The sequence below is a fragment of the Leptopilina heterotoma genome, unplaced genomic scaffold (assembly GCF_015476425.1).
Source record: "Leptopilina heterotoma isolate Lh14 unplaced genomic scaffold, ASM1547642v1 Lhet_176, whole genome shotgun sequence".
NCBI classification, from domain to species: Eukaryota; Metazoa; Arthropoda; class Insecta; order Hymenoptera; family Figitidae; genus Leptopilina; species Leptopilina heterotoma.
The window spans coordinates 353275-378906 of record NW_025110892.1 but is presented as its reverse complement, the minus strand read 5'-3'; the positions used below and the strand labels follow the sequence as shown (position 1 = coordinate 378906).

Here is a 25632-nt window from a genome sequence, read left to right as displayed (position 1 = left end):
TTTTTCACTAACGCATTGCACGTACTGAGCCAGTAAAATGCCGAAGTTCCAGTACAAGTTACACGGAAAATCAGTACTGTCCAACAGTATTATATTAGTAGTGGATCGGACGTTTACTACGGCTGTTTACGAAAATTTCTGCCTGGGCAGATGAAGATAAAACAGTGATATTTATGGCTGTTTTCGGCACTCAAACCGAGTTAAATCCGGGTTAATGGTGATTGGTTAGACCATCAGAATGTTTTTGATGATTGGATAATATTTAACTCGGGGTTAACCCTAGTTTGTTTTTAATTTTCTTCTAAACTTATGGCCATCCCACTATAAAACTTACATGATTTTTTCGGGAAAAATGTCAGCTTCCAATAAAAATATATATAATATATATATTAGAAAATAATTTTCCACTTTTATGAGGTAATTTATGAAAATTAATAATACCTTCTCTTTTTATTATTACATTTGTTGTCTTTATATATAAATAAGTTTCATATTAAAGATAATTAAGAAATTGCAATGGTCTTATCTCATGAAAACATACGTGCATACGTAACAGATTGTGAGTGTAGTACAATGTCCACAAACTTCATTTCTCAACGCCTTTCGTAAAATTCCCAGTCACTCGAGATCTTTCTTTTAAATGTCAAGACCTCCGGACAGAGCATATTAAACATAAAAAATAATTCATATTTATTTCGAGTGTTTTTTAAAAAATAAAATAATTTCTTATAAAGAGACAGAAATTTTTTTTTTCGTTAACTCGGAGTCAGTAAGTTTAGTTACTTTCGCAGTAAAAGAAAATATATATTTATAGTGTAAATAGAAAAATAAAATTTTAACAAAAATTTACATGTAGTGTAACTATATCAGTAAAAAAAGAAAAAATTAAAATTACAAATTAGAACAAATTAAATGATAGAAAATACTTAATTTTCTATAAATTTGATAATCTTTAACTCTAAAAAAATGTAGAATGGAATTTTGTTATTTATTGCCATTAACATTTTAGTACTGTCAGTAATAATTTTAATCTACTATCATTGATTATTGTTTTAACCTTTATGGGACTGACGAGGTACCCGGGTACCTTTTGCATTTTAAAATTGATTTTTTTCATATTTTTTAAAATCGTAGCGACCCAGGGTTTTTTGACATCTCAAATTTATCCATATAAAGTGTTTTTACATTATTTATAATGTACTTTGTTTATTTATTTATTCTGAAATATTAAACAAAGTTTCTTCACCCATAAAAGGCGGACGAGGTACCCGGGTACCTTCTGCACTTTCATATTGGTTTTATTCATAATTTCGAAAATCGTATCAACCTAAGGTTTTTTGGCATCTAACATCTATCCATACAAAGTGTTTTGATATTGTTTATAATGTAACTTATTTATTTATTTATTTGGAAAAAATAAACAAAATTTCTTCACCCATAAAAGGCGGACAAGGTACCCGGGTACCTCTGTACATTTCAGGCTAATAGATGTTGAAATTTCTATGAAAAAATTATGAAAAATTTCAAAAAACAATTTTTTATAGTACTACACATAATTTGTTTATAAAATATGTAATTCAGTTGCTATAATTAATAATAATATCCATAAGAAATCGTCAAATTAAACATAGGTACCCGGGTACCTCGTCCGTCCATAGAAGGTGTTTTTTCCTCAGTCCCATAAAGGTTAAATAAATTTGTCAATATTACCATTAATTTTTATAAGTGAATAAATGTTAATTTTAAAAAAATAATTTATTTTATAATAATAAGTTAAAATTAAATATTAATTATAAAATTTATCAATTTATTTAAACCTAAATTAATAAATAAAAAATTGATAAAAACCTAAATATACCTAAATAAATTGTCTAAATTGATAAAATCAACTTAATAATAAAAAAATGAATTAATCAATTTTTCATTACGATTTATAAATTATTTTTAAATAAGTGAGTGTATTGGAGTGTATTTTTGCTTTCTTTTTTTGGTGTTATATAATATTGTTGTGCTAAAATTATCAACCAGTGATAAATATTTTAATTTGAAGATTGTCAATTAATAAAACATGTCATCTAAAATTGAAACAATGATAAGTCACGATACTCCTGATATTGAGGTGAATTTAATTTATTCTCATTATATGCTGCTTTCTTAGAAAAAAATTTCCTTTACCAATTACATAAAAAATTTAATACGCGCAATTAATTTATGTTTTAATTATTAAGAAAATACTTTCCAAATTATTTACAAACTTAATTATCAGTATAAGCAATGAGGATTTGAATTTTTAACAAAAATTTTTCAATCTAAATATAAAAATTATTAAATTTTAACGCAAAAAGAAAAAACAATATAATAGTTTAACAAATTTAATTTCTCTAATTAAATAATAAGAGAAATATGTATTAATTTTTTATAATGTTTCTTTCAGAATCTACTCAATTTGAATCCAAAAATAAAGCAATTTACAAATCTTGTTCCATCAATTAAAACAAAATCGAACAAAAATCATTGGAAGCGAAATATCCATGAAAAATGTGATGTAAGAAATACTTTTTACTGTTAAAAAGAAAATGATAATATTAGGATAAATAACAATTTTATCAATTTTTAAATAAATATTTCTTCCATTTAAATAAACCAAACTTCCAAATATCTCAAAACACGTTATATCCGATTTTGATAAAATTGATGTCAAAATAAAGCATAAATATTCTATTTTTATTCCTATAAAAATTATCTTGGACATTTCAGTGGATTTTGAGAAATAAATTAAAATCCACAATCGTTTCAGAGGTTAAAATATGTATAAATTGAGAACCGCTAATTAAATAGAGTGACTTTTGTTTTTTTTATTAACCTAAAATTGTTAATTAGGTAATATGTAAGTTTTTTAATATACACTACCGTCCACGAGTATCAGGACGATTACACGCGACTCTATGAAAAAACATGCCATCACTTTTTTAATCATACCTCGGAAATAAAAGGAGATACAAGAAAAACTTAAATACGATTAGAAAACTTACTAAATTCTGCGTAAAATAAGCCGTCTTTCAAGTCATTTTGTTTAATATATTTTGAGTTGTAGAGTAAGAAAGAGATAAAAAAAATTATTAAATTTTCTCACTTTGGTCTCTTGACTTCAACTTTTTCAAAAATCTAGAAAAATTTATATAAAACTTTTTTAAAAACACAGAAATCTTCGTTAAAATTTCAGCTTTAAAATAAACCTTCGAAAATTAAAAAATGATAATATCTGTCATCAATTTATAATTAAAAATGTGAAGTTGTGTTGCGACCGATTGGTGCATTGAAATTCAAAGGAATTTATCTTTCAAGACTGCTAATAACAAAATTCAATTGGTTTACAGGGCATTTGTTTACAGAGGGGTCGTTTTGAAATAGAATGCTTCATTTATGTTATGAAAACTTAATTTTGTCGAACCTTGACACAGGTCTCCTCAGAGGTGGGCAGGTTATTCTAAAATGTAACGCTACAAACTTGGTGGGGAGTTGTTCTAAATGACTTCCAGATTCCAAATTTTCAAACCGATAAATCGTACCTGATCATCTTTTCGAATCATCTCTTTTACAGATAGTCGGAAACTTAAAAATGTATTATCTTAATGTGGGAGCTTTGATTCAGAAGACTGCTGATTTTTCGTTATTAAAAATTTTTTAGACCAAGATTTTATAGATAATTATGTTCATGATTTTGAGAAAAATGGGGATAGGGGAGAGTGGGGCAAGACGGGGTACTCAAGGTTTAAACCGCAAAAAAAACGAAAATTTTCGAATACATATTTTATTATTTTATTTAATAACCATCTTTGGGAATCAGTCTTTAGTAATAAAGAAGAACAAAGGCCATCTGTTTCTTAAAAAATCATAAAATTAATAATATGAAAAAAATTGCAAATCTCCCCATCTTGACCCACCGGCGCGGTACTAAAAAAGCAACCTATTTCTGTCGACAAATTTTACAAGTAAAGGTTGCATCTTCATCTTCGTCATCGACACTAGCACAACTGCACAAAGCCCATTGGCCGCAGACAGAACAAGCAGCCCAGCCTTCATTTGAGTCTAAATAATAACCATTACAATTTATAGAGACAAGGTGTATTTTCCACTTTACCATCTCTAATTATTAATTTAACCTGACAAGCTTTTTTTTTCTTTTTGGTCACTCTTATTTTATTCAGTCTTGATTTAAGTAGTTTTCTTAACTTCCCTTATTTCTCTTTTCTTTTGCTTCATTTGTGTACCCCATTTTGCCCCACTCTTCCCTACCCTATCTTGCCTGCACCTACGAAATTGAATAAAATGATTAATTACTACAATTTACGATTCAACAAAGAAAAAAACATATGCTTCCCTTTTTCTGTAACCCTTGCCAGTTATAAAAATTTTTATGTAGTTCATTAACCGTTATTATTAAATAATAAACACCTCCTAAAAAAGTGAAAAATTCACAAGAAAATCGTCGAAAACAGTTTTTTAGTAAAACAGGTAAAAGATTTGTTCTCATGGCTTTTAGGTTTTGTAAACAAAAAACTATCGTCTCGGTGCAGTATTATGTAAAATATAATCGCGATTGGTTAATTCGTTTGTGAAATAGGGCCGGTACCCCGTCTTGCCCCACTCTCCCCTATAAGTCCCAAAAATCACTTTTTAGTTTTTGTAAATACAACTGTTTTAAGAAATGATTGGATTGGTTTAAAATTTGTTACTCGCGGGGTTTCGGGGTCGCTGATTGCGAATATGATTTCAAAATAAAAAAATCTGTGGACAAATTCCTAATCAGCGACCCCGAAATCCCGCGAGTAACGAGTTTCAGGCAAATTGAATCGATTTTTAAAAGTCGATCGCCATATTGGATTAAACATTTTGAGTTTTAAAAATCTGACGTCATATTCGTAATCAGCGATCCCGAAAACCCCCAAGTAACAAATTCTTAGCGAATCCAATCATTTTTTAAAATAGTTGTATTTAGGTCAATTTGTATGCAGGACAACTGTTAAAAAATCAATTTTGACAGTTAATTTAGTTTGCTGTTGGCAATATCGCTATATTTTCGAAAAGTAGAGGGTTTAAGCTTTAATTTAACTCATATGACAAGTCTCTAGCACGTCGGATTTACCTAGTAGAAATTTTCAAAAACTACTAAGAAATGATTTTTGGGTATTTTACCCCCAATTTTCTCAAAATCCTGACGTGATGGGAGGTTTTTGTTAAATGTTAATTCGGATTTAGCGCACCAAAAGCTTCGGTAAATGACTTCTCGATCTCAGACAACGGAAATTTTTATTTTTTTGCAGGCTTCTGAAATTATATATATATATTCATATATGTAGCACTTTAACATGTGACAGACGTGTCCAAATTCAAAATATCAAAAAGTTTCTTGAAGAAGAGACAATTCGGAACCATAATTGTCTGTAAAAACTTTGTCTAAAAAATTTTTAGTAACGAAAAATCAGCAGTCTTCTGAATCAAAGCTTCCACATTGAGATAATAAATTTTTCAAGTTTCCGACTATCTGTATAAGAGATAATTCGAAAAGAGGATCAGGTACGATTTATCGGTTTGAAAATTTGGAATCTGAAAGTCATTTAGAACAACTCCCCACCAAGTTTGTAGCGTTACATTTTAGAATAACCTGCCCACCTCTGAGGAGACCTGTGTTGATTAACTCAAATTACCATAAAAGATATTTTTTAATGGTTATAAATTTCATTTTATAGGATGTTTACTTTAAGAAATGTTAATTGCAAATAATGTTTTTATACTCAAATATAACCACTACCGACAGATTAGCTCAGTCGGATAGATGCCTCGCTTGGCGGTCGTTTAAGGACCAAGGGTAAGTACTTTTTTAATTTTATCTTTTCAGCAAATTGAGCTACAGAGTTGCGATTTTTTCTGAATTTTGTAACTTTTCAAACCGAATGTAACCAGTTACTAACAGTAAACTAAGAATCATAATTTGACCAATTGTTTAAACACATTACTATTGTTTAACTTGCATTTTTTCAAGCCAAATGTAACTAGTTACTAACAACAATCTAAGAATTACAATTTTACCAATTGTTTAAACAAATTGTTACTTTAAATTTGAAGCTATAACAGTAGTAATTTCAACGATGTAAATAAAAATTTTGGAACTTAACATTTTTATAATAATAAATTTCTTGTTCACCATTTTTACTTGATAATTAAGTCTTACATTAAATATCACCTCACAAAAAAAATAAAATGTACAATTAAGAAAAAGTTGCAACTCTGTAGCTCAATTTGATAAAAAGTGGAAGTTAAACAATAGTAATTTGTTTAAACAATTGGTAAAATTAATATTCTTAGTTAGTTGATAGTGACTGGTTACCTTCGGCCTGAAAAGTTGCAAAATTGAGAAAAAATCGCAACTCTTTAGCTCAATTGGATAAAAAGTTGTAAATAAACAATAATAATTTGTTTAAACAAATTAGAAATTACATGGAATAATGTTTAAAAATCAATATTTGTGTTATTTATTCATAATCTAGGAAAAAACTTAGATACAAATAGTAAAAAATATTTTTTAACGATTTTTTTATAATTTGGAAATTTATGGGGTTTTTTTGGGGCACTATGAAAAATAGTTAATTTAAAAAAATGATTAAATAAACAATTTAGCACTATTCTTTAAAGTCTTCTGAAGAGAAACAGAGTTTGCTGAATGAAAAATATTGATTTTTAAGGATTCTATACAAATTCTACGAAAAACTGTTTTTTCCCATGCATTGTACATGAAAAACTTTGAGCACTTTGAGCTACCTCTAAATATTTTTTTATTTAAAAAAAAAATAGGGGTATTTTTTTCTCCGTATAGAACAATCATAGGGGGTGAGAGCATTAAAATTACGATTTTACTTTTTTTGGACCACCCTAGTAAGTACCCTTGGTTCGCGCCCATTTGGCTTGGTATTTTTCCGGCACGTGAGACAATCTGAGCGGGAGGTTTGACGTCGAGGTATAATGATGTGCACCGTCGATTATTGTCCGATACACACCATTAGAACTCGACTGTCAATAAACCGGTTGTACTCAGGAGAGGTTTTCTACAGTCTCCCTCTCCATTGGCGAGAAAACCCATTAGACGGGTTGTCCAGGCAAATGCGAGTACTCCTAATTTTCAAGTCGCTCTGTAGGTGCAAAATTTAGTATAAGGAAATAATTATAGAAATATTGTAATAGCTAAATTTGTAAAGAGACAATTGTATAGCCAAGAATGTAAGGCTGAAGACAGGTGTATAAACAAATAAAAGGTTAAAAAATTGACTGTCGTTTATTGTAGTTAATTATTGTAATAATAAGCGATAAAATCAATTTTTTCATATCAAAATCCTATTTGGATTTTTTAATCTTAGAAAAAGTGGTTATTTTGGAGTATAAAAACATTATTTGCAATTAACATTTGTTAACCCAGTAATAAGGGGTGAATTAAAGTGGATTGGTACTCAATGGAAAATTGCCAATGTTCACCATTGGCTAAATAATGGACCAATATTGGCTGACAACAGTTTTTTCTTGGTCAAACATTGGCAACTAATATTGGGCTATTATTGCTAGAGTCTTGGAATAATCACGACTTTGCCAAGCATTGGCAGCCAATATTGGATCACTATTGGCTGCCAAAACAAATGCCGGACTTTCCAAGCCTTGGATATTCATTGGCAACAAAGATTGGACCAATATTAATGACCAATTAATTACCAATGCTTTAAAATTAAATTATTGCTTGGTTATTTCTTAGTTACCAATACTAAACCAACGTTTGAAATCAATATTTTACAAATACCAACATGTAGCAAAAATTTTTCAAAAAAAATTAAATTACTAATCTAAAGAAAAAAAATAATTAATTTAATTAGAACACTCTGTTAAAAACAGAATGTGATCAAAATCTGACAAAGACAATATTTGTTTAAGTTTAAGAATGCAAGCGTCTCTTCTTATATATAGAACTGGTAACACAACTTGCTAGTGAGTGAAAGAAGCTCTGGCGCACCCTGGTGTTCGATTTTGAAATGTCCCGCGCTGCTTCAAAGTATATGCTCGAAAATACTTTGGATAAGTGCCACCAGGGTGCGCCAAAGTTTCTTCCTCTCGTTAGCAAGTTGTTTCACCAGTTCTACATAAGAGACGCTTGCATTCTCAAACTTAAACAAATATTGTCATTGTCAGATTTTTATCACATTCTGTTTTTATCAGAGTGTTCTAATTAAATTAATTTTTTTTTCTTTAGATTAGTAATTTAATTTTTTTTTGAAAACTTTTTGCTACATGTTGGTATTTGTAAAATATTGATTTCAAACGTTGGTTTAATATTAGTAACCAAGAAATAACCAAGCAATAATTTAATTTTAAAGCATTGGTAATTAATTGGTCATTAATATTGGTCCAATCTTTGTTGCCAATGAATATCCAAGGCTTGGAAAATCCGGCATTTGCTTTGGCAGATAATAGTGATCCAATATTGGCTGCCAATGCTTGGCAAAGTCATGATCATCTCAAGACTCTGGCAATAGTGGCCCAATATTAGTTGCTATTATTGCACCATCATTGGTACTGCTGGCTCCCAATATAGGACCATTATTGCGCCAATGGTTAATTTCCCATTGGGTACTTTTATGCCCTTAAATTCCAAACCAATTCCGTTTTTGTCCGCAATCTTAATGAATTCCTTTTCTATTGTTAAGTTGATAATTTCTATCCAATTCAATTCTCTGTAACCACGTGACCAGAGTCTGAATTCACTTTAATGCCGTTTAAGGGAATCATTTGTTGTGGAGTTAATGCCTTTTAATTACAATGAATTCTTTAAAGGGCATAAAAGGGGTTTCAAATTCTGATCACCTGGTAACAGAGAATTGAATTGGATAGAAATTATAAATTTAACAAAAGAAAAGAAATTCATTAAGATTGCGGACAAAAACGGAATTGGTTTGGAATTTAAGAGCATAAAAGTGCCAATCCACTTTAATTCACCCCTTATTACTGGGAAAGTAAACATTCTATCAAATGACATTTATAACCATTAAAAAATATCTTTTATGGTAATTTGAATTAATCAAGGTTCGAGAAAAATAAGTTTTCATAATATAAATATTTTATTATATTTTTATTATATTTATATTATTTATTTATTTATTATTTATATATTATATATTATATATTATATATATATTATATTATTATATATTATATATTATATTTATTTATTATTTATTTATTTATTTATTTTATATTATATTTTTTTTTATTATATTTTTTTTTTTGAAAAATTCTCTATTTGAATAAATGACATTTAGAAAATGATAATATTATATTTACTAGAACCAAAACGGTGCGAATCGCGCGCCCAATCCTAATCATTTGTGACAAAAGAAAATCTTAATTTAAGAACACAATAATTATGCAAAATTTTTTCACTAATTGTGTTCATAATATATGTAAATTACAAAGTAAAAATACTACAGATTTTTTTCATCAGTTTATTATAACTTTTATTATATCTTTACTAATATTATACACTACCGGTCAAAATTGAGAGACCACCCATTGTCAGGTGAATAAAAAACAGTTTAAAACATAAAATGTATGAAAACTAAAATTTTTTTCTTCCTTTTTTTTGAAAGATGTTAAAATTTTAAAAAGCTTTTAAAACAATGAACGCTTTTTAATGATCTTATGCTTATTTTTAAAGTTATTTTCTGAAGAATAAAAATCACTTATAGGCATTAACGTATAATTTTTTTTCTTAGAAGATGATGTCGTCAAAGTTAGATAATAAAATTCCAGAACTTTGAAATAATTCTTTTGTTCTAAAACTATTCTAAAAAATATATAAAATATGATTTGGTGTAGATTTTTTAAGGTAGTTTAATAAAAACATGTTTGTATTTTAAAAATTATTTTTCTTTTAATAAAATTGTTTAAAAGTTTTTAATTTTTTAATCCAAGTTTAACAACATGCATTTTCTAAGAAAAGTATTACACGTTAATGCCTATAAGTATTTCTCATTCTGTAGAAAATCACCTTTAAAATAAGCCTAAAATCATTAAAAGCGTTAATTATTTTAGAAATTATTAAAATTTCTGTAAAACATTGAAAATGACGATTTTTTAAAAGTATCTAAATAAAATATTGGCCAAATGACTAATGAAAGATCTTGTTCGATTCAAAATTTTATCATCTTTTAAAACATAAAAAAATGTAGTTTCACTACATTATATAATTTAAAATGTTTTTCATTCACCTGAAAATAGATGGTCTTCAAATTTTGACCGGTAGTATATATTATATTTTTATTACAGTTTTTTTTAATTTTTCTTTTCAATTTTTGTCTGTCACGATAATAATCCTTGGAAAGTTTTAAATAAAGAATTTGTTTCCTTTACACTATCATGTATATTTGCTATTATGGGAATTGGAGCAACGATATTTTCTAAAATAACAGATTCCATGTTATCATCATTTGAATCAATAACTTGACTAAACAAATTTTTATGCTTAAGTAATACTTCTCTATATTATTTTTGACCTTGTACACTGCTTTTTTATAAAAGGATTTTTTGGATTTGAGTATAGCACAATATTGTTGCGATTTTGAAGGATTGTTAATTTTCTTTGTACTATTTAAAATCCTTCCACACGGAATTTGTTGATAAATAATTTTATTAGGGTTAATTTTTCTACATAGGAGTTCTTCAACTGGATCACTTGAAAGACACTTCCAATCATACTTAACAATTAAACGTGGATTAATATAATAGAATTTTTTCTTCCAGAAAACGGCTTAAATGATTGGTTTTAAAAATTAACTTCAAATGATTCCTCAAATGACAATAATCATAATAAGGAGTGTTTGGTATTTCATTAAAAAATAAAGATGTTGCAAATGCTATTGCAAATAGTCCACAGTCTACACTGCCTAACGGTTGTTGATGAACTTTTAAAACAACCACTGGTGGTTTAAATGGATATTATTTAATTAAATAGTTCATTTGATCCTCATTTAAAGAGTCTTTGTTAAAACAATCAAAAATATAAAGTCTGGTTTCATCATAATAAGTGTAATGTAGTGGCCAGATTGAGCTTTTAAAAATTTATTCATATGATTATTATTCAACATTGCATTTTTATAATCTATTATATTATAATTTTTATCACTTAAGGTAATTCTTTTTTCTTGGCCATGGGTTTATTTCGTAAAGTTGACAGATATGATGGAAATTACTTTTAAATAAATAACGTCCTTTTTGGATTAGATGTAATTTTTGTTTAAAGTAAATCCATGATCTTAATGAATAAAAATAATTCATTTATAAGCTTTCGCTCGCTGACATCTTACATCTAAATTAAATTTTCTAAATCCAAACAACCCAAACACAGTGCCGGATTAAGGCCAGTAGTAGCCTGGGGCATAATAATTTTTGAGGCCCTATGCCACTTAAATATATATTAACTCTTTGTAAAGATTTTGTTTTGCCTCGTTAATTAAAACACAATGTATTATAATTTTATTTTTAAACATTAAATTGAAATTTTATTCATTTTTCACTGATTGGGCAATTAAAAATTAACTGAAATTTTTAATATGCATGACAGAAAGTGAGGCCCAAGGCAATGGCCCCTTCTGTCCTCCCCTTAATCCGGCACTGCCAAAACATCATAAATACAATTAACGTCCTTTTTATTCAAAAGAAAGAAAGATGAAATTTTTCTTAATACAATTTAATAAAAAATGTATCCAATATCCATTACCAATTTCTACTTTAGTGTTATTTAACATCTATTTCTAATTAATACAATTTTAAATTGTAAAATGTTAATGAATTTTCATTTTAGATATCTGTAGACAATTTTGTATCATAGAAAAAATGTATAAGAACTGCACAAAAATTAAATTTTATATTGTTTAAATAACTAATTTCAAACTCTTCTGTACTAAAAATATTTGTTTGCTCTATTTAAATTGAAAAAAATTTAGAATTTATTACACTCGACTCTCGGATCTTTTGCACTTACGGGACCAAATCCTCTCTTACCTTTTACCAAAACAAATGCCATGGTAACGCAAAAAAAAACAATATGTATAACCAAATATATAAATTAATGACAGTATTTATGTTTTAGTTTAAATATTTACATTTATAATAATTAAAATTTTAATATAATTTTAATCACATAATGGAGGAGCTGTTCTAATTTACTTTAGATAACCAAAGTTATCGCGAAATGAATGTTTTGACAATTTGATAGTCATGTATTTATTTAACCCTTTAACGCCCAAATGTGCTGTTTTCCGACTTGAATTCTAACTTCGTACAACTATTAAAAGAAAGGTAAGAAAATTTCAAAAGTACCATTTCCTACTATTTTCGGGGTCGCTCTTTCGAATGGCGTTGTTAAAATTTCCAAAAAATTAAATTAACCCCCTCTTTTAATGAAATTTTCCAAAAAATGCAAGATTTTTTTATGAAATTTTTTTTATTGCAATTTTCATTGTTATATCGGTATCTACATATCGTCTAAGGTATAAAAACCGTATTCCCGATAGCTGTACTTTAAAAATATGCAGTAGTTTTTTTTTCTTTTTTTCATTTTTCATTAAAAAATGGCGCCCGAACGCTAAATTTTTTTTTATCACACATACAAATTTTTTTTTTAATTTGCTTAAATTCGCTTAAAATTTGTTAATCGGGGGTTTATGGGGTCGCTGATTACGAATCTGATGTTAGTTTTGAAAAATTCAAAATGGCGGATTCAATATGGCAAACGATTTTTTTAAAAATTTACCAAATTCACCTGAAACTTGTTACTCGGGGGTTATCAGGGTCGCTGATTACGAATATGATGTTAGTTTTAAAACTATTCAAAATGGCGACCAAGAAAATAAAAATCATTCAGATTAGCTTAAAAATTGGTACTCGGGGGTTTTTGGGGTCCCTGATTACGAATATGATGTTAGTTTTTAAAAATCCAAAATGGCGGATCCAAAATGGCGACCAAAAAAATAAAAATCATTCGGATTGGCTTAAAAATTGGTACTCGGGGTTTTTTGGGTCGCTGATTAATAAGATGATGTTAGTTTTTAAAAATCTAAAATTTCGGATCTAATATGTGGGACAAAAAAAATAAAAATCATCCGGATTGTCTTGAAAATTGATATTTGGGTCAATTTGGAATTTACTTATACTCAATTAATAATAATGTCAAACTTGAAACATTACTTTCATAAAACTTAGTTTAATTACTTATTGAACTTTAAAGTGAGGACCTTTATTCTGCCGTACTAAGGAAGAACTTAGGTAAGCGCCATTTCGATCAAACTGAGAAAATCAAGGAAAACTGTTTGTATTAAGAACCCTAATATAAACTAAAAAATTGTTTAATTTAACTTCACATACTGGGTAAAGTGATAGTGCTCTATTTATTTATGTAATAAAAAGTTCATTGTTTAAACAAATTATATGAAAAAATGGACATACGTGCTTTTCTAAATGCAAATACGAAGTAAAAAGTTAAGGAAAGTCCTTTGCGTAGTTTCTACCAAATAGGTAGGCGAGTTCGGACCGCTGATCATATGGAAGAACCACGTAAACGCCATTGACGTCACATGGTAGGGAAGCAGTTTTTCATGATAGTAAAAATATAATTTGGTCGCAGTAAAAAAAATATAAAAACATTTAATATCTCAGTTAATTATTTTTAAAATAATTATTATTATTATTAATTATGCGTTTTTGATTATCATTATAATAAATTAAAGTACTTGTTTCTTTTCAATAATTTTAGTCTTATTTAAAGAGAAATCATTACTTACCACTTTGAAAATCTTGCCACATTGTTGCAGTGATCTTATTAATTCACATTAAATAATTATACATACTCTAAAAATTAAATACTTAAATCCCCAAATTAATTTTACTTGACACACGTGTTGTACATGAAACGCCGGCCAGGTTACTTCGTGCTACAAATCACCTGACCCGAAGGCGATCCGAGTTTAGCCGAATGGCGCTTACGTAGTGCGCTCGACTCACTTTTTGATGGAAGAACTTCGGTATATCCAAGCAAATCAAATCCGAGGTTTTTATCTCGTAGCCAGCGCTCAGCTTCGACCACGTTTTCGATAGAAAAACTACGTAAGTGACTTTGGCGGAGTTTTTCCTTCTTATCTTATATTCGAGCTCAAAGCCTCGTACGATTTTTAGACTACGTAAAGTACTTTCCTGAAGTTTTTGTAATTTATTCGTTTATTTTCTAGAGTATTATTATTTTTTTTTTTTTTATTTTCTTCTGTCACGTCCCGAGCTAAGCCAAGGGTAATTTTATTAGGCGAATAATAAAAGGGAGGTAAAGTACTGATTTGATTTTACACATTGAGGGTTAAATTAAAAAAAGTTTTATCACGGGATGTAACATCTACCATCTACCATTTTGGATCCGCCATTTTGGATTTTTAAAAACTAACATCATATTCGTAATCAGCGACCCCAAAAACCCCCGAGTACCAATTTTTAAGCCAATCTGAATGATTTTTATTTTTTTGGTCGCCATTTTGAATTTTTTTAAAACTAACATCATATTCGTAATCAGCGACCCTGAAAACCCCCGAGTAACAAGTTTCAGGTGATTTTGGTAAATTTTTAAAAAAATCGTCCGCCATATTGAATCCGCCATTTTGAATTTTTCAAAACTAACATCAGATTCGTAATCAGCGACCCTATAAACCCCCGAGTAACAAATTTTAAGCGAATTTAAGCAAATTAAAAAAAAAATTTGTATGTGTAATAAAAAAAAATTTAGCGTTCGGGCGCCATTTTTTAATGAAAAATGAAAAAAAGAAAAAAAAACTACTGCATATTTTTAAAGTACAGCTATCGGGAATACGGTTTTTATACCTTAGACGATATGTAGATACCGATATAACAATGAAAATTGCAATAAAAAAAATTTCATAAAAAAATCTTGCATTTTTTGGAAAATTTCATTAAAAGAGGGGGTTAATTTAATTTTTTGGAAATTTTGACAACGCCATTCGAAAGAGCGACCCCGAAAATAGTAGGAAATGGTACTTTTGAAATTTTCTTACCTTTCTTTTAATAGTTGTACGAAGTTAAAATTCAAGTCGGTTAAAAAAGCACATTTGGGCGTTAAAGGGTTAAGGGGTAACACTACCCTAGAGTCAGAAAAAGAGACCCAGTAAAAAAAATTCGATACACAGACCGCGGAGTTCGTATACGAGCTCGATAGCTCGTATGAGAAATATGAGAAAACTCTCATACGAGCCTTTTCCGTAATGAGAAGTGTATAGATGCTTGTATACGAGGTGACTTTTAAAGCATTTTTCTTAATATAACACTAATTTAAAGTAAATGTAGATAATAGAAATGAATTTTCAAAGTAAAACAAAGCTAAATTTATAAAGGAAATTAAGTTTTAAGAAAAAAAGGATAATTTTGTTAGATAATTATATTATATTATAAATTTACTTTGAAAATTCATTTCTATTATCTACATTTACTTTAAATTAGTGTTAATTATATTAAGAAAAATGCTTTAAAAGTCACCTCGTATACAAGCATCTATACACTTCTCATTACGGAAAAGGCTCGTATGAGAGTTTTCTCATACGAGCTACCGAGCTCGTATACGAACTCCGCGGTCCGTGTATCGAATTTTTTTTACTGGGGACCTATATCTTTGATGATATGTTTTGAGAAAATGGAAACTAGAACACATACACGGAAAAAAATGAGTTTGCTATTTTATGGATAGCTAATTTACCATTTAAAATACATGGAATTTTGCTACTTTTTACAAATTAATTTTTTTTCGTTAAATATTTCATTTTACATCAATGAAAAATATATATTCTTATAGGAAATTTAACGCTCTAAAAAAAAGTTTTCTTATGATTTTTTGATAAATTATCTCCTTTAAGAGTTATTTAAAGTTAAAGTTCAACGCAACACTGTAAATTTTAAGATTTTTGTACTTTTACGGCAAAATTATTATGAAAAGATCCATATCAAATCATGCCAGGCATTCCGACGATATAAATTTCGAATTATTTTCGCAATGACATATTTTATCCTACTCAAAAAATAATAAAATGCGTATTTCTTTAATTTTGAATAGGATTTTGTTTGCACTTTTACGAATATTTTAAGATTTTATCAAAAAAATTACTTTTTTGTATTTTCTTCTATAAAATTGCGTAATTTTCATATTTTTTGTTGATCTTGGGGTTCATTCTTTACTTTTATATACTCTTTTATGTAAAATTACGCAAAATAAAAAATAATAAAAAACAAGTGATACAATTTCAATTTAAAAAAAAATTTTCTAAAAAAGACCTTCTTTTTTCTCTATTTATTTTCAAGATTTATTGATACTCATGAGTAGTATTTAACATAAAAATACCATTTTGTATTTTTTTGTATCCTTTCTTAAAAAAGACATGGAGTGGAAAGGTCGAATGTATCGAAAAGTATCGAAGTAAAGAATGGGCAATGAGAATGTAAAATCTTAATAGAAGGGTGTTTTTAAAATTGTTTGTACATGTGAAGGTGGCGCTGCAGTCGTATGTTATTTAAAAAGAGCGCGAATATATAAATTTTATTTTTGTTAAGAGAAAGTACTCATAATAAATCTTATTTTGCATTGTCAAAAAAAACGTCAACATTTCAAATATAAATAAGCAAATTATTAACTGAAAAAATTTGAATATTATTATTAATGAAATAATGGACTCGGACAATGGACATATTAAAACTAGCACCGTAGACGGCCGCTTGCGGCCGTCGGAGGAGCTAGTATTAAGAAAAAAAAATTACCTACTTTCAATTTCTTACTAAAAATTCTAAAATTTTGCAACTTTTCAGGTTTCTATTTTTGTACTATCAACAATGTTTTACAAAAGGCAAGAAAAAATTCTTCTACTTATTTTTTTTATATTGGAATTCATAAATACAATTTTTATGTTACTTTTTTAAGTTCATTAAAAAATATCCTTTTTTAATAACATTACAATTTTTTTGTTCATAAGAATTATTTTATTATATATTTACATTTATTTCAGAGGCAATATCTATAGAAGAGAAAAAAATTTCTATTTATAGTTGAAATTTTTCTTTTAATTAATCGACTCAATCAGGTAATAATATTCTCTCATAATAAGTTATGTTCAATTTTATTGACAAAAAATTTTAACCTTCGTTTAAAAAATTTGAACGTCTTAAATAAACTAACCGGGATAAATAACATTTTCGAACATAATCATTATCATATAGATAATTAACATAATTTTCGGACATAATGTTAATTATCAATATTCTTTACTATTGTCAAGATTTTTCAAACTGATGTTAAAATTTAAAAAGATAAGCGATGGTACGAAAATAGAAACCTGAAAAGATGCGAAATTTTTGAATTTTTAATAAAAAATTGAAAATAATTTTTTCTCTTAATAGATAAACAAAAAAATACAAAATGGCCATGTAAAAATTTATTTAAAAAAAATTATTCTATTTTTAAATATAATTTGATTTAAAAATGATAAAAAAATTGAGTCGTAAAATTCAATTTTTCGATAGCTACTTTTTAAAAATTAATTATAGAGTACGAAGCTTGAATTAGTATTAATTAATATTAACCAATTAACATTTTGATTTTGTACACTACCGTCCACGAGTATCAGGACGATTACAAGCGACTCTATGAAAAAACATGCCATCACTTTTTCAATCATATCTCGTAAACAAAAGGAGGTACAACAAAATCTTAAATACGGTTAGAAAGCTGATTAAATTTTGCGTAAAATAAGCCGTCTTTGAAGTCATTTACTTAATTATTTTTTAAGTTGTAAAGTAAGAAAGAAATAATAATATAATAATAATAATAATAATAATAATAATAATAATAATAATAATTTTTTTTTTTTTTTTTTACTTTTACTTTTTTTTTAACTTTTACTTTCGATATATCATTAAAAATGTGAAGCCGAGTTTCGACGATTGGTGCATTGGAATTTAACTGTGACGACTCGATTCTAGCTTCGCGTGGCTGCGAATGGGAGAGAAAACAGGGACGGGTTTATGCTGGGGACTAATAAATAATGATGTTTTACGAGTTATATAAAGAAACTCGGAAGTTTATCGTTCCCTCGCATGATTTCGTCCCTGCTTTCTCTCTCATTCTCAGCCGCGCGAAGCCAGGATCGAGTTGTCAGAGTTGAATTTCAATGCACTAATCGGTCGAAACAAGGCTTTACATTTTTAATGATACATCGAAGACGGATTAATCTTTCTTAATTTTCGAAGGCTTATTTTAAAGCTGAAATTCTAAAGAAGATTTCTGTGTTTTTAAAAAAATATTATCTAAATTTTTTTAGATTTTTGAAAAAGTTGAAGTTAAGAGACAAAAATGAGAAAATTTGATAATTTTTTTTATTTCTTTCTCACTCTACAACTAAAAAAATAGTTAACGAAATGACTTTAAAGACAAAGAATAAATTTTGCGTAAAATAAGCATTTTACGCATTTTACGCGTGTAATCGTCCTGATACTCATGGACGGTAGTGTATATTAATTAATAATATGTTTATCTAATTAATATGAATTAATTATTGTCCGCAATATTAATTAGTAATTGAGGCTCCGGATCTTAAAAGGGCACACTTTTACCATTTAAAATCAATGCTGTATGTGCCCTTTTAAGTTCTGGAGCCTGAATTAGCATAGTTATAAACATTTTAATTTAATTAATTTTAGTCACTTAATTAAATCTAACAAGAAGTAATCTATAATAATAATGAAATATTTTAAAGGGTTGTTTGAGTTTGACGAAAAATTTCGATGACATTAAAACAACAACATTAAGTGAAAGGGGAGCATTATTTGAGGCTTCAAGATGCTTAAAATGTGCCGATGCGCCCTGTCAAAAATCGTGCCCAACGCAATTGGATATAAAATCATTTATAACTTCGATTTCAAATAAAAATTATTATGGAGCTGCAAAAGCAATTTTCTCGGATAATCCATTGGGACTTACTTGTGGAATGGTATGTCCAACGAGTGATCTTTGTGTAGGTGGATGCAATCTTTATTCAACTGAAGAGGGGCCTATTAATATTGGAGGATTACAGCAATTCGCCACTGATGTAATATTTTTCTAATTTCTAAGAATTTTTTAAACAGAAATATTTAATCATTTATTCATTGAATATTCCACAGAAATTGTCGAAACACTGCAAGAATTTCTAAAAATCTAGAAAACGTTCGTAAAAGTATCTTTAAACCCCATTCCTGGGGTTAAACAATTATTTCGGATTTAGCTTTTTATTGTTTTTAAACAATGCACGGAGAATATGTTTATCCCGTTTCAATTAATTTAAATTTTTAAAAAACTGCTGGAAGATCTTATTTGTAAAATTTACTCCAAAAGTAGTAAAAGTTACCAGAAATACTTAACCAGAAATGTTTTACTATAACAAGTTGTTCATTTTATGATCATTTAGCTTCCTCAATATTATATATACCACTTGCTTAATTTTTTATTATACGGGTGATTAAACTTAAAATATCATTTTTGATCCTACTAACTTTGATTTTTCGATGTTCGATTTTGAACTTAACGATACTCTATTTTGGTTGACTAGAATATATGATGGACAAAAATAATAGTGGTCAAGCAAGTGGAAGCAAATTTTAATTTTCACCAGGTGAAAAACGATAGGCAGAAATGATAAGAAATTTTCTGTTTTCGTTTATTCTTTTCTCAAATAAATTCTTACAACTTTAAAAAGTTAAAATATTTCAAATTACAATAATGAATGTTTCAACATAACTTAAAAAATATTTGTAATGAGTTCTGCCATAAATTAATATACTTTTGAAGACCAAAAAGACATATGAACATTGAGGGACACCACTGAAATTTTTGAAAGATTTCACTGATAATTTTTTTTGAATAGTGAGAATAAAATCAGCTTATTTTTATAAGCAATTACAATCCACTATCAAATCTTCATTAACTGCATATAAGGAGTAAATTTAACACAAATTTATTTAAAATAAAATAATAAGCTGCAAGAAACAGAATTTTGAGGGGACACTACTACAAGGGACACCACTGACATTTTGCTTCATTTCTCATTTTCGAAAAAGAGAGATTTTATTTTTAAGTTAAAGTCGTTGCGGTTTTTAAAGTACGTGTAATAACTGAAAATGAGATACAATAATATTTAAAAAATAGGGGAGAGTCTCCAGTTGTGAGACGGGTTTCATTTTTGACCCGTAAATTGTAAACGGGTAAACGAAATTATTAATAAAATACACCGTTCGAAAGGTAACAGAAACACGCAACTTTTATTAAAAGAAAGTATAGTGTTTCGATGAACTCAAAAAATTTTACGATACATTTTCCGAGCACATCGCTTTTTAAAAAAAAAAAATGTCTCCAGTTGTGAGACACTCATTAAAAATTGCTAAAATTTAATAAGTTTGACATAAAACGTTATGTTTAGTAGAAATAATTAAATATATTAATAATATATATTATTATATACTAAATAATAATATTTATTCGCCAAAATATGACTATCAAATAAACACAATTTAATAGCTTGAACAAGAGCATTAAAATTGATTTCTTCTGAATCAATTGACTTTTTTCCACTTGACATGCCCAAAAATACTAGAAAAAAAACAAAACAACATTTAAATAGTATGCCTGCAAAGTCGTATTTTTTATGCTGCCCAGATGGGTGTTGACACCGTCTCACAACTGGTGATATGCTGTGTCTCACACCCAGAAATTGGCGCTATTTTGAAAAAGGAAAATTAAATTATTTTCAACCGTAGATTTGAACAATGCAATATTGCATCACAAAATATAAGAAATAAAAAAAAGAAAATGCATTACATTTACCTTTTCCAATTAATTAACTTGGAAAAAAAGTACTTTGCATTTATTGAAAAAAAAACGCTTTTTAGTCGATTATCACACACAGTGTTGGTATTTAACAAAAACAGTTTATATATCCGCTTCGGCGTACACGAAAAAGTTGGCTCATATAAAAAGAAATGTTTTTATATAAACCAATCGGCTTTTTAATATTGCATGTTAAAAAAAATTGACTGTCTCACAACTGGAGGTGTCTCACAACTGGAGACTCTCCCCTATTAATATTATGAACAATTTTTTGATGGGGACACCACTGACATGGTGTGCTCGACAAAGTGTTACTTCCTTTCTGCCACTAACCGTACAAGTTATAGATGTGATAGAATGTTGTAATGTTTTTTCTTTAAGAAGCTATACATATTACCAATACTATTAACGCTTAATAAGACAATTATCTGCACTAGGTTATTTAAATATCAGACATGATATTCAAAATTTGCGATAATTACTTAAAAATATGAAACATACGGACAGGCGATTTTGATTTTTTTAGCACTGGATCAAAATTATTCTGCTAGCACAATTACTATATAAAAATATAGACTCTTAGCTGTACAAAATAATTTTTCTGTATCCCTTTGCCGAAAGTACTGTCTTCCCGGTCTGATTTGGCTCCGGGAATAGAGACTTTTGTGGCCGGCTCGACAGACCCAACGAGCGCTCTGATTGGTTACAAGAATTTCAACACACGTACATGTTAGCATAGCAACCACACAGACACGTTACTTACAGAGCTCACGTTTTGAAAACAACTGACAGTCATCAAAATAATGCATGAAATTTCTTATTTTCTTTTATTTATTATTATTATATTTTGTATATTATTAAATATTTATTTGCAAAAGAAAATTTCTTGTTTACTATTTTTTAAATTTTACTTCCAATTATTTTTTACTTATAATTTTTTTTCATGCCCGCCCCGACCAGCTACACGGAGAAAAATCGTTAGCTATTTCAGCTAATTTTTAGCTACCTTAGCTAACCTTAATTGCTATTATATGGATAGCAATTATTGTTAGCTAATGCAGCTAATAATTAGCTAAAATAGCTAACTTTCTTTGCTAAAACAGCTAATTATTAGCTGCAATAGCTAAAAATTCGCTATCCATATAATAGCAAACTCATTTTTCTCCGTGTAAGTCTCGGCTTCGCCTCGACATTGCAAAAGTCGGGCGGGCAACTTATTCAGCTATTTTATTATTCAAACAATAATTATTTAACGTACTTTCGGCTGGGGATGCAGAAAAATTGTATACGACACACGGCCAGAAAATTGGATAACCTAGCGAGCGTGATATATAAAGCCTCGGCTTCGCCTCGGCCTTATATATCACGCCGGCCAGGAAATCCAACTTTCTGGCCTAGTATCGTAATATACTATTTCTGGTACTAAAAATGTGAGAATCAAAATTTTTATTATTAGGTAAAGTTCTGATTTCTTAAGTGCGGACAAGGGACACCACTGACATTTTGCTTCTAATTCTTCTGCTAAATTTTTTCAGAGAATTTCTAGCGACTAAGAATTATTAATTTAAGTAGAAGGAGTGATTAAAAAAATTAATTGACTTCAAAAACTTTTATATATGAACTAGTATTTCAGATTTTTGGGCAGGACATGAAAATGACATTTTAAATTTAATCACCCATACATACATAGAATAATTATTTTAAAGTATTAAGATAAAATTTCAAAAAATACAAAATTTGAAATTTGTGTTAAAAATAAAAATATCGATTAATTTTATAAATATTAATAAAACATATACTTCATTTATATACATGAATCTATTCGTTTTAATGGCAGGAATTCAATTTTGATAAGAATTAATAAAAATTTTAATAAAGAAAAAAGTTATTTCAAAAAATACAAAATTCGAATTTTTTGTTAAAAATAAAAATATCGATTATTTTACAAATATTGATGAAATATATACTTTATACATTTGTTCCTCTGGACGAAATATGTATACTATGTTTGAAAATTTGTAAAAATAATTGATTCTAAGAAGTGCGGAAATCGACATCACTATAAGGCTTCCTTTAAGAGGAAGCAATAAAAGTTACTATATATTTTTCTGCGTGTATAAATCCTTAATCCTCCTTAATATAAAACGAGTAGATATGCAAATTAGGTAAAGAGAGACATTCTTATTTATATTGCCTTTAGAGAAAGAGTTCTCTCTTTCCAGAGCCGGCGCACAGTGGGCTAAAGTGCTCTTTTTTGTGCCGAAATCGTAGAACTCGCTAACCATTTGATGTATTTGAACAACAAAAAAATAGAAATGAAAGCTGACATTCTATAGAATAGAGGAAAAATATAGAGAAAGAGATTAAAAAATTCTTAACCTATTAAAAATATTCTGAAACTTGACGTTTCATAAGAAATTTTTAATTTTTTGCCTATAGAGACCGGAAAAGGGTCAAAATAGCTGCTCAAAACAATTGACTCACTTGTTTTTATCTTTCTAATCACAAATCTCATGTAGTAACTAAGAAAAAAAATGGCGGAAGCAATATGGCAGCCAAAAATGTAAAATTACTTTTAAATTAAATTAATAACTTCTTTTAAAGGTTTTGGGGTCGCTGATTACAAATTTGATGTTAAAAAATAATTATTCAAAATAGCTGATCCAATATGGCCAAAGCGAAATGCAAAATTGCTTTCAAATTATACAAGAATCCCTCTTTAAAGGTTTTTGGGGTCGTTAACCCCTTCGCAGTCAAGACCAAAATCTCATAAGTGGGCTAAAAATGTCGACAACTTTTTAAAAAACGAAAATTTACGCAAACGCATACTATTGTATTTGAAGTCGCTGATTACGAATCCGATATCAGAATTTGAAAATTCAAAATGGCGGATCCAATATGGCGGACATGAAAATTAAAAAACCAACTGAATTCACTTGAAACTTGTTACTCAGGGGTTATCGGGATCGCTAATTACGAATCCGATATCAGATTTTAAAAATTCAAAATGGCGGATCCAATATAGCGGACGAAATTTTCTAAAATTCATCGGATTCACTTAAAACTTCTTACTCGGGGGTTTTCGGGGTCGCTGATTACGAATCCGATATCAGATTTTGAAAACTCAAAATAGTGGTTACTTACGGCCCCAGAGTTTACCACGTGGAGGTATGCGGTTGGATTTTACACTCCTTTATTTATTTTTTTTTTTTACATTTTTTTTGTTTGTTCTTATATTGGATCCGTCATTTTGAATACCGATATTACATTTTTAATCTACGACATCAATAAATCCCAAGTAACAACTTTTAAGTAAATCTAATAAATTTTTTAAAATGGCGCCAGCCATATTCGAACCGCCACATTGTATTTTAAAACTCTGATGCTAGATTCGTAATCAGCGACCCTAAAAACCCCCGAGTAACGAGTTTTAAATGAATCGGACAAGTTTTTAAAAATGTCGTCCGCTATATAGGATCCGCCATTTTGAATTTTTAAAATCTAAAATCGGATTCGCAATCAGCGTCCCCGAAAACCCCTGAGTAACAAGTTTCAAGTGAATCAGATGAATTTTAAAAAATGTCCGCCATATTGGATCCGCCATTTTGAATTTTCAAAATCTTATATAAGATTTGTAATCAGCGATCCTGAAAACCCCTGAGTAATAAGTTTCAAGTGAATCCGATGAATTTTTGAAAATGTCGTCCGCCATATTGGATCCGCCATTTTGAATTTTTAAAATCTGAAAACGGATTCGTAATCAGCGACCGCGAAAACCCCCGAGTATCAATTTGTGGACAAATCTGTGTGTTTTTGTAGCCAAAAATCTGCTTGCGTCTATACACGTCATTGACAGTTTGAGCCCACCTTTTTTGAGCTGCACCATGACGTGTATACACGTCATCGACTGCCAAGGGGTTAATTACAAATTTGAAGTCAAAAATTCATTATTCAAAATGGCTGATCCAATATGGCCTGACTGAAATGCAAAGATTGCTATTGATTTACACAAGAATCTCTCGACTATTGCCTGAAAGTACACAAGATTCCCTCTTTATAGGTTTTTGGGATCGCTGATTAAAAATTTGACGTCAAAAATTGATTATTCAAAATGGCTGTTCCAATATGACTGAATTGTAATGTAGAATTACTTTTGAATTACATTGTGAAATTTTAAGATTTTACTGGATGTTTGTAATCGCGTTATTAACCCCTTCCTCCTCCAAGTAAAAATTAGGGGTTCAAAATGCTCTAAATTTACAAGCTTCTTAACAGTCTTGAAATTCACAACCAAATTTTAGAATTTTTAATTTTTCTAATATTTTTGTCCATTTGTTAATAATTTTTAACTGTAAGAAAATCAAGGTATTAAACAATATTAATGTTTGGGACGCTTATTATAAATATAGTTTATAGATTTCAAAAGTTATAAATCTATTTTAATGATGAACGAAAATATTTATTTTTTATAAATTTGTCAAAGAGGTATTTTTTTAGTTACAAATGTGTTGTTTATTATAAAATGTTTTTTAAATCAATCCAACAACATTGAAATCTAAAATTTATTACATATGATGCAGATTAATATTTGAAACATATCTAATGAACTGTAATACAATAAAAATAAGATCAAAACGAATGCA

At 28.4% G+C, this 25632-nt stretch overlaps 1 protein-coding gene across 4 annotated transcripts in view; it reads left to right on the top strand.

The window, feature by feature from the left end:
- The first annotated feature begins 610 nt into the window (after positions 1 to 610).
- Positions 611 to 25632, top strand: part of LOC122499775 (dihydropyrimidine dehydrogenase [NADP(+)]) — a 258962-nt gene continuing 233940 nt past the window's right edge. Inside the window, exons 1-4 of one of the 4 annotated variants that reach the window (XM_043608280.1) lie at positions 611 to 769; positions 2051 to 2119; positions 2435 to 2545; positions 18885 to 19217. In XM_043608280.1, the coding sequence (XP_043464215.1) occupies positions 2069 to 2119; positions 2435 to 2545; positions 18885 to 19217 (495 nt within the window). In that variant the 5' untranslated portion in view covers positions 611 to 769; positions 2051 to 2068. Of the gene's footprint in view, positions 770 to 1953; positions 2120 to 2434; positions 2546 to 5818; positions 5870 to 18884; positions 19218 to 25632 lie in introns of those variants that run through there. The other 3 variants (XM_043608282.1, XM_043608283.1, XM_043608284.1) reach the window with 3 other exon arrangements.